Source organism: Podarcis tiliguerta, assembly GCF_965153285.1.
Source record: "Podarcis tiliguerta genome assembly, chromosome: 13".
Lineage (NCBI taxonomy): Eukaryota > Metazoa > Chordata > Lepidosauria > Squamata > Lacertidae > Podarcis > Podarcis tiliguerta.
The window spans coordinates 45,127,178-45,137,420 of record NC_139546.1 but is presented as its reverse complement, the minus strand read 5'-3'; the positions used below and the strand labels follow the sequence as shown (position 1 = coordinate 45,137,420).

The 10,243-nt window shown below is 43.7% G+C and overlaps 1 protein-coding gene across 1 annotated transcript; it reads left to right on the top strand.

Moving 5' to 3' along the window:
* Positions 1-633: 633 nt before the first annotated feature.
* LOC310662398 (plasma membrane calcium-transporting ATPase 1-like) lies at positions 634-4,512 on the top strand. Its single transcript, XM_083409292.1, has one exon. The coding sequence runs from the start codon at positions 1,154-1,156 to the stop codon at positions 4,481-4,483; it is 3,330 nt and encodes a 1,109-aa protein (XP_083265418.1). The 5' UTR covers positions 634-1,153; the 3' UTR covers positions 4,484-4,512.
* Positions 4,513-10,243: the final 5,731 nt, after the last annotated feature.

Here is a 10,243-nt window from a genome sequence, read left to right as displayed (position 1 = left end):
CAACTTCTTTGAACTGTTGCCTTCGGGCAGAAGATATAGGACAATGAAAACACGAACCACACGCCTTCTGAATAGTTTCTATCCAAGAGCTCTGATTGCACTAAATAATGATCTCAGGGCCAGTTGTAAGAAATAGCAAGCAGGGAGTAGGAAGGAATGAGATAGGGGTTAGGTCATGTTATGCTTTTAATAGGTCATGTTATATTCTGGATTATGTATGTTTTATAGATTATGTCTGAATGGGATGAGAGTGTTGGAGGTACGTGCAAATGTGTATGTGAAGCCGGTCTTTGGGTGGGTGTTTGATTTTCGTTGTTGTGTATACTGTGTATATACGGACAATGACAATAAATTTCTATTCTATGAAAGAATTAACCCCCCTCCCCTCCAAAAAAAAGTTTAGACTGGGTGTGTGTGTGGGGGGGGGGGGAGAATAAGAATTCACGAAGCAAAGTTAAGGCCACCTGGAAACAGCCTCATAATTCACCAGGGAAAATTAAAGTGCTGACAAAACAGCAGCAGAATTCATCAACAAAGTGAAAGAGATAAGAAAACAGAATCAGAATTTAGAATTCTGAACTCTACTCACCACACCTATGAGTGACATGTACGCTCAGAGCTGAGGAAATGTGACACAAGCCATGATTCATTGGCTGCTGGTAGGATTCCGATTCCATTTCTCATCCTCCTGTAACTGCCGCTTTGAGGAGACATCAACCAACATGGAGAAATGAAAGAGCCTGAAATACAGAGCTGTGTTTTACACCCTTTTCCTGAAACGTAGAGCTAGTGATCCCAGGCTGTTGGGACAGGACTGATCTGGGAACATGGAGCAAGAAAAGAACTGAAGCAAACACACAGAACATGCGTCTCTAGGTGTGGAAATTGAGAATAAATGAAGATCTGAGCCTATCGTTCTTGCCTGGTTTTAAAAAAAATATATAGAAGGTAATCCAAAAGAACTTGTGTAGACGTGTAAATGATGATGGATCTCTGAATTTAAAAGGCCCTCTGCTATTGAGCTGACAGTACCCCCTGCTGTCCTCTGTACAGACCAAGTGGGGGTGGGGTAGGGAAAAACCCCTTCCTTGATTGTGGATACAGAATAGCAGCCATCTTGATTCTCTCATTTCTTTCTGTGGAAGAAGACAGGATGATGGTCACTAGAGACACTGCTGATAAAAACTTTGGGGTCACTCTCTCAGAGCTGCGACACCTGATGGAATACCGCAAGTACGAGGCAGTGGAGAAAATAAAGGAACTTTATGGCGATATCTTTGAAATCTGCAAAAGACTGAAGACTTCACCCACACTTGGAATCGTTGGTACCCAATCAGAAGTAGAGCTACGGAAAGCTGTATTCGGAAGTAACTTTATACCACCTAAGAAGCCCCTAACTTTCCTGGAATTAATGTGGGAAGCACTCCAGGATATGACGCTATGTATCTTAGAAGTTGCAGCCATCATCTCCCTGGGACTCTCCTTTTACAAGCCACCTGGAGGGAATATTGCAGCATGCCATGCGGAAGGGCCCGGAGGGGAAGAGGAAGACGAGGAGGCTGACTGGATCGAAGGGTTTGCAATACTTTTATCTGTCATGTGTGTGGTGTTGGTAACTGCCTTCAATGACTGGAGTAAGGAAAAACAATTTAGGGGGTTGCAGAGTCGCATTGAAAGTGAGCAGAAGTTTTCTGTTATCAGGCACGGGGAGTGCAAGCAGGTGCTAGTAGCTGAATTAGTGGTTGGGGACATTGCACAGATCAAATATGGTGACCTTTTGCCAGCTGATGGTTTGCTTATCCAGGGGCATGATCTGAAAGTTGACGAGAGCTCCCTCACAGGGGAATCAGATCACGTCAAGAAGTCATTGACAGAGGACCCAATGTTACTTTCAGGTACCCATGTGATGGAAGGCTCTGGGAGAATGGTTGTTACAGCTGTGGGCGTAAACTCACAAACAGGGATCATCCTCACTTTACTCGGAGTCGGAGATGAGCAGCCAGAGAAGAAGCAGAAAAATTCAGGAGACATGACTCCCCGAAACAGCAAGGAATCTGCCCCAAAGCCCCGCAAAGTGTCTGGAAACCAGGTTGAGGACGAGGAAAGTGGCCAGAAGCATACATCACACCCAAAAGAAAAATCAGTTCTGCAAGCAAAACTCACACGGTTAGCCCTTCAGATTGGCAAAGCAGGCCTGGCAATGTCAGTGATCACAGTCCTCGTCCTTATTATTTTTTTCCTTGTTCAAACCTTTGCAATTGAGAAGCGTGCTTGGACTGTTGAATGCACACCAATTTATATACAGCACATGGTGAAGTTCTTTATTATTGGAGTGACCATTTTGGTCGTAGCTGTTCCAGAGGGTCTGCCACTGGCTGTCACCATCTCCCTTGCCTATTCTGTGAAGCAAATGATGAAGGATAATAACCTCGTGAGGCACCTGGATGCCTGTGAAACCATGGGAAATGCAACTGCAATCTGTTCTGATAAAACAGGGACTTTGACCATGAACAGGATGACAGTAGTCCAGATTTTTATTGGTAGCGCACATTATAAAGCTGTCCCCACCCCTGAAATGATTCGGCCCACCATACTGAGTTACTTGCTTGAAGGCATTGCTGTAAATTGTGCTTATACATCTACAATCCTGCCTCCTGAAAAGGAAGGAGGACTCCCTCGCCAAATTGGCAATAAAACGGAATGCGCCTTACTTGGTTTGCTATTGGAACTGAACCAGAATTTCGAAGCTGTAAGGGCTAGGATAACGGAAGAGACGCTGCACAAAGTGTACACCTTCAACTCCGACCGGAAATCGATGAGCACAGTGGTGAAGAAACCCAATGGCAGCTTTCGGCTGTACAGCAAAGGAGCTTCTGAAATACTGCTTAAGAAATGCACCCGCATATTGGATGCCAGTGGGCATTCAGGACCTTTTTCCAAAAAAGACAGAGAAAATGTGATCAACAATGTGATTGAACCAATGGCCTCTGAGGGACTCCGCACCATAGGCCTGACATTCAAGGAATTCCCAGCTGCCTACTCAGAACCCAACTGGGACAACGAGGATGAGATTTTCAAGGACTTGACCTGTATTGCAATTGTAGGCATCGAAGATCCGGTGAGACCTGAAGTTCCTGATGCAATAAGAAAATGCCAGAAAGCTGGCATTGTCGTACGTATGATTACTGGGGATAACATCAACACAGCTCGGGCAATTGCTACAAAATGTGGCATTCTGAAGAAAGGGGACGCCTCTGTGTGCATGGAGGGTCAAGATTTTAATCGGCTGATACGTGGCCCAGATGGAGAGATTAAACAAGAGCTAATGGACAGAGTTTGGCCTACTCTTTGTGTCCTTGCAAGGTCCTCACCTGCAGACAAGTACAACTTGGTCACAGGGATCATTAACAGCAACATCACCGAACAAAGGCAGGTGGTAGCAGTGACTGGAGATGGTACCAATGACGGGCCTGCATTGAAGAAAGCCGACGTTGGCTTTGCAATGGGCATCGCTGGAACGGATGTTGCCAAAGAGGCTTCTGATATCATTATCACCGACGACAACTTCTCAAGCATTGTCAAAGCTGTCATGTGGGGTCGGAATGTGTATGACAGCATCTCCAAATTCCTTCAGTTTCAGCTCACTGTTAACGTGGTAGCCGTTGTGGTCGCTTTTACTGGTGCGTGTGTCACCCAGAATTCCCCTCTGAAAGCTGTTCAGATGTTGTGGGTCAACCTCATAATGGATACCTTTGCTTCTCTTGCTTTAGCAACAGAAAAGCCAACTGAAGCTCTGCTGTTACGCAAGCCTTATGGGAGAAATAAGCCTCTTATCTCCCGCACGATGCTGAAAAACATTTTGTTCCACGCCATTTACCAGATGGCCGTTGTATTTTCCCTTGTTTTTGCAGGTGAAAAATTCTTCGATATAGAAAACGCAAGAAATGTGCCCATGAATTACCCTCCCACCGAGCATTACACCATTGTATTTAACACATTTGTAATGATGCAGATTTTTAACGAAGTCAACGCCCGGAAGATTCATGGGGAAAGGAATGTTTTCTCGGGGATATTCAGTAATACCATTTTTTGCTTTATCAGCTTGGGAACGTTGGTCGTACAGGTCATGATTGTTCAGCTTGGAGGGAAGCCCTTTAGCTGCACAAAGCTTTCACTGGAGCAGTGGTTGTGGTCCATCTTTTTTGGCCTAGGGACATTGATATGGGGACAAGTGATCGTATTTTTCCCAAATCGTTATCTGTGGTTCCTGCCAACGTTTGGTGACAGACCACCGAAAGAGGACATTATTCAAGAAGAAGAAATGTATGAAGAGATTGACTATGGTGAGCTGGAAATGCGTCGAATCAGCCAGGCTTCATGGTGTAGGGGTGTAAACAGAGTACAAACTCAGTACAAAGTAGTAAATACGTTCCGTACTCCCCCTTATGAGGTACACCGCTCAGCTAGTAATAAAACCATCTAACAGAACACAAGTAGTGATTCTGAAACCTCCTTCACTTGTTGCTGCAGTTGATTTTTTTAAAAAGAGAGTTATGTGCACAGTAGCTCTAGTAAGAAACAGATGGGAATTTCTCCAGCACGGTGAGCATGGCATATTTTTTTAAAAAAAAGCTCTCTTACAAAATAAAAATGAATTTACTAGAAGATACTGGTGGTGCGGGTGGACGTAAGGAACCAAAATAGCAACTCAGCTCAACCTTACGTCCTAGATGGGTCCGAATATTATGTTAGCAGACCTTTGCTGGATCTTGAGACTTTAAATGTATTTTTTTTTTTGCACGGGGTGTCTTCAAAACAATACTGAAGTGCCTCTCTCTGTCCCCTCTCCTGTATATATATAGATAGATAGATGAATATTGCATAACCTTTTAGTTTGGTGCCTGTTCATGCTTTCAACTGATAACAAATGGCTGAGTTGCTCGAGGCCCTCAACTGCCTGCTTGGAAATGTGCTGTTTCCCTCAGTATTTCAGACCATTATTTTATTTTATTTTAGCTGCTGGGCTCCGATTCATATGAGAGTTGAGATGGGATAGATCTGTCTACAAGTAGGCTAAGTGTATTTGCTTGTTGTTCTTAATAGTTGCTTATGGGAGAAGATGATTAAATAATAAAGATTGCTAAAAAAAACTTTTTATAAGAAAAAGAATCCAGTCAAATATGTTATAAAGTCTTAGGATCATAGGATTGGGAAGCAACTCAGATGTCATCTAGTCTAACCCCTTGCTATTGCAGGTATCCTGCTGCTGCAGCATCCCAGAGATATGGCCCTAAAGACTCTGCTTAAAAATGGTCCTCTGTACAGTAGTACCTCGGGTTAAGTACTTAATTCGTTCCAGAGGTCTGTTCTTAACCTGAAACTGTTCTTAACCTGAAGTACCACTTTAGCTAATGGGGCCTCCTGCTGCTGCCGCGCTGCCGGAGCACGATTTCTGTTCTCATCCTGAAGCAAAGTTCTTAACCTGAAGCACTATTTCTGGGTTAGCAGAGTCTGTAACCTGAAGCGTATGTAACCTGAAGCGTATGTAACCTGAGGTACCACTGTAAATCCCCCAAGTGCACACCCAAGTGAAGCCTGCCGGCTCTGTTGGGCCTGTCCCCTGAAGAGTGCCCACATCCATGGCTGCCTGCAATTGGTCTAACTGAGCAGGTGCTGGGATTCAATTCTCCTGGCCAGTAAGGAGGCCTTTTCTGGCTCCCGTTGGCTAGGCAAAAACCTCCACACAGCCATCACCTGCTGAGACAGCATTCAGGGAAGGTGGCAGCTGACCTGGAATGCAGAACAACCAAGTGTCCTATTTCCCAGGGACATCCCTGATTTAGAGAAACCATCCCAATTTCTGATTTCATCCTGGAATGTCCCACTTTTCCTTGGGATGTCCCTATTTTCATTGGAGAAATGTTGGACGTATGGAGTTATCCAATCTCCAAGCCGTCTGAAGGCAATCCTGTATAGGGAAGGTGTTTTTTTTTTTAAGTTTATTGTTTTATTATGTTTTTATATGTGTTGGAAGCTGCCCAGAGTGGCTGGGGCAACCCAGTAAGATGTGTTGAGTATAAATAGTAAAATTATCATTATGGAATGGGACGTCCCTATTTTCATCGAAGAAATGTTGGAGGGTATGGGAATGCCATTTTGTCCAGTTCACAATGCAGGACGTCAGACTTCAAGGAGCTGAGTCAAGTGACACAGTGGAGGGGAGGAACATATAGCATAGGCTACTAGCAGAACTCTCTCAACTCTCAACACATGAGAGAGCCTGCTGGACCAGGACAAAGGCCCATCTACACCAGCATCCTGTTTTTGCAGTGGCGAGATACCTATGTTGTTTATTAGATTTGTATATCTCCCTATATCTGTAGATCTCAGGGTGGTCACAACATAAAATTCCAAATACAAAATACATCATAAAAATAAGAAGAAAATCAAGCCAATAATCTCCCCCTCCCATAACACATTTAAAAAGGCATCAGATGTACCCTGCATATTTGTCTGTCTATATCCATCTGCCATTTAACTCATCCAGATAGCTCATGAATGGCAGTGGTGTGCCCTCTAGAGTCCATGTGTGTCTACTGAGGAATTTCATTTGCTCTTCTCCATCACCCGATCTTCTCATCCTACCCCAAATCCTCCTGCCTTCTCTTTCTATCAGTTCCTCTTCCTGTCGCCATACTCCACCACCCTCTGTTTTTATGTTCTCTGTGGCCGGTTCTAGAGATGGGGAGCCTCCTATTGCTGTTGGACTACAACTTCCACCATCCCCAACCATTGTTTGTGCTAGAGTAACTAGTGTTGTACTAGTGTACAACAAACCTAGGGAGATTTGGAAAGTCATAGGTTGCCAAACCATTGCTTATACCAGGGGCTGGAGAACCAATTTCACCCAAGAGTCACATACCCCTTTTGGCAAGCTCCTGAGAGCCACATGTCAAGGTCCAGAGACAAGTAGCTATGACAGCAAATGTGATTACAGTGGTACCTCGGGTTACATATGCTTCAGGTTACATACGCTTCAGGTTACAGACTCTGCTAACCCAGAAATAGTGCTTCAGGTTAAGAACTATGCTTCAGGATGAGAACAGAAATCGTGCTCCCGCAGCGCGGCAGCAGCAGGAGGCCCCATTAGCTAAATTGGTGCTTCAGGTTAAGAACAGTTTCAGGTTAAGAACGGACCTCCGGAACGAATTAAGTACTTAACCCGAGGTACCACTGTATTAGTTTGCTACAGTAAGCTAGTGTCTGCCCATCTTTGCATATCCCTTTCGGTCCTCCATCCAGATAAGCAAGAGACTGTACAGTATTAGAATTCACAGGGACATTCTATACAGGGAGAATCATCTAACTGTAGATTCCAACCCCCTGCAATGTAAAAATTCTGCCCACAGCCATCCCTGGGTGGGCTCAAATCACCAACCTTCTGGTTACCAGCCAGACACACTGACCCACCCTCCACAGGAGGGCAACATTTGTATGCAAAGCAGGATCAGTGTGGGATGCAGCCTGCGATGAGTTCCAAGGACCAGATAAAAAGGCCTTGGAGCCTAAGATGCCCCACATCTGGGTTATACAGTAAGGAAAAAGAGCACCATGAAGAAGCTCAGCTTCTACTGTGAGCAAGCAAGAAGATAGCAGCACCGGTGGCAAGATGGCTAGGCGATTATCATCAGAGGCTGAGCAGGGATTACATCCCTCTGCCTTGGTTGTATGTGCCTGTGCCCTGCCATAAACTGGGCAGCAGACAGTCAATGCAAGATTAAACCCTGTCTCCTCGTCCATCAGAGGACCTCAGCAGTGACATCAGCTGATGGGCAAGATACCACAGTATGGGGAAAATGGCCTCATGGGACACATTGTAATACCTGGTGGACCAAAATTAGACTAGTGGTTTCCCAGCTCTGATATAAAACATAGGCAGCCCGGGTAATGCACTGCCACAAGATATGGTGATGGCCAACCAACCTATGCATTTTAAGACTAATTCACCACTGCCAGAAATAAGCAGCAGGGAATTGCTATTGTCCTGTACAGTACATGGAATTCCTATAGGTATCTGTGGTTGACCACTGTTGCAAACAGGACGCTGGATTACATAGATACTGTATTTCATCCACCACAACAGGCCCCTTACTGTGTTGCTATCATGGGCAATGGGTTCTGGTTGGGCCATTGCCAGATCTAGGCTGAATATTTAATCACTTTATCAGATGCAACCCAAGAGCCAAAACTTGAAGCTGGTGTTTGCTCACTTGATTCTGTTGACTCTTTCTCCCAGTTACTTTGCCATCAGAGAGCAGAGGAGGAGGGAATTTTTACAAGTGGTGTCCGCCAGAGGCCAATATTTCATCGAATGTAATTATCTCCACCGCAATTATCTCAATCACTGTATTTCATTGTCTTGGCCGACTGTTTCCAGTGTATGGTTGAAAAACACACAGCAACAATGTATATGCGACTCTGATGTGGCTATAAATCCTTCCACATGTGTGGTCCAGGGCAGGGGTGGGGTGGGGGGCACAATTCAAGTTTTCTGCCGCACAAGGCATGTACTTTTCAACTTTGTTGTTGTTGGAGATAAGACTGGTGCAGTTCTGACTACTGCCGTTCATTATAATTGAAGCAGCAGAAGAAGAAGACTGATGCTAATCATTAGCGTGTAGATGAATGCAGAAGAACCTGCTCCAGGGAGAAGCTTTGGTAGTGTAATTGCAAGGCTCCGTGTGTTCCAGTTTCTCCTACTGTTCATAAAGTGCACAAGAGAAATCATGCAATGTGCCGAAAACAATCCCCTCCATGGTCCGCAAAGCTGGTACCAATCAGGGGACCTCATCATTGGTGGAGTTGCCTCTCAGACCACATCTCCATTTTCCGAACTTTACTTTAAGATACACCCTTCTGGAGTCCAGCCATTTGATATTCCAATGTAAGTACCCCCCCCTTTCCATGTCATGTGAGCTTGGAATCTTTAACACAGGCACAGAAGATGTCAAATGCATTCAGAACATTGCTTTATATATTCCAGGGCCCCTGCAGAACATTTGTTCAGTGCAGTTTCACCCTGAAAAGCTTCACAAAACTTACACATAAGCTTTACGTGATATGTTATTTATTGAGCTTTCGTCCTCGTTAGTTTTCACGATGATTTCACACCTTTCCATCAATTGATCAGTATCACACACTTGTTCATGCATTTCCATATCACTTCCCTTTACCAGGAAAAAAAACTGCTTCAAAAAAATAAATAGAGAAAGAAGTGATTTCTCCCCCATAAATATTTTAATCATTTTTATTAATGCACAGAAAAAATTCAGGTGTATGATTTAGAGACTGACTAGAGGTGACCATAGGCATGTAAACATGCACATGTTGTGCCCAGACTTTCCCATTGCATTGAAATGGGGGACTCAGTGTTGTCTCAATTCATTCTGATTTTACATATAGAGAAATGTATTTTTTCTGAGCAATACCAATTATTGAAAAAAAAGTTGGGAAAGGACAAGTATCTGAAAATGACACTCAGGCTGGGGAATGGGGAATTGCAGTGAAGTGCAGGAGATTCCAGCGTACACTGACATGGGGGGATTATGGCAAAATGCACCCACCTTGAAAATGAGCTTTTGGAGGAGTATCTGGTTTGTAGGAGAAAAAACCAAGACTCTGGAAATTGATGGACAATGAAAGGAAGGAACGAAAGAAGGGTTTCCCAGCCTTTTTTGACTGCTGAATTTTAGGAGACTTCCTGCCACAATGCACTTGTATAGTACCCCTTCCCCTATATTTTCCTATTATCCTGCAAACTATATGGATTCTGAGCTAGGAAAATCCAACAAAGCACTTTGATTTCACTAAATATGACTCATTTCCAAATGGTACTTCTTTCCAGGTGGGTCTATACACATTAACAAATTCTCTTTTTTAAATACATTATTCAGATTCTTTGTCTCTGGTTACAATTGCCATTTCTGACTATCGTTCACTTTCAAAACCATTGGAATTTTCTTTTTAAGACACACAATGGAAATTATAGTAATAAGCACAATATGAGTTCAAAATTAAAATTGATTTGATGATGATGATGATGATGATAACAACAATAATAATTTACTATTTACATCCCCACCCATCTGGCTGGGTTTAATGTAAGAGTGGCCCAGCATTCCAAAAAAAATATTTACATGCACTGTAGTATTAGTTTAAAAAGGATCTTTGGATCTATTCACAG

What these genes read in the sequence shown, in the direction of transcription:
- LOC310662398 (XM_083409292.1), top strand. Translation starts at nt 1,154, where the DNA reads ATGATGGTCACTAGAGACACTGCTGATAAAAACTTTGGGGTCACTCTC.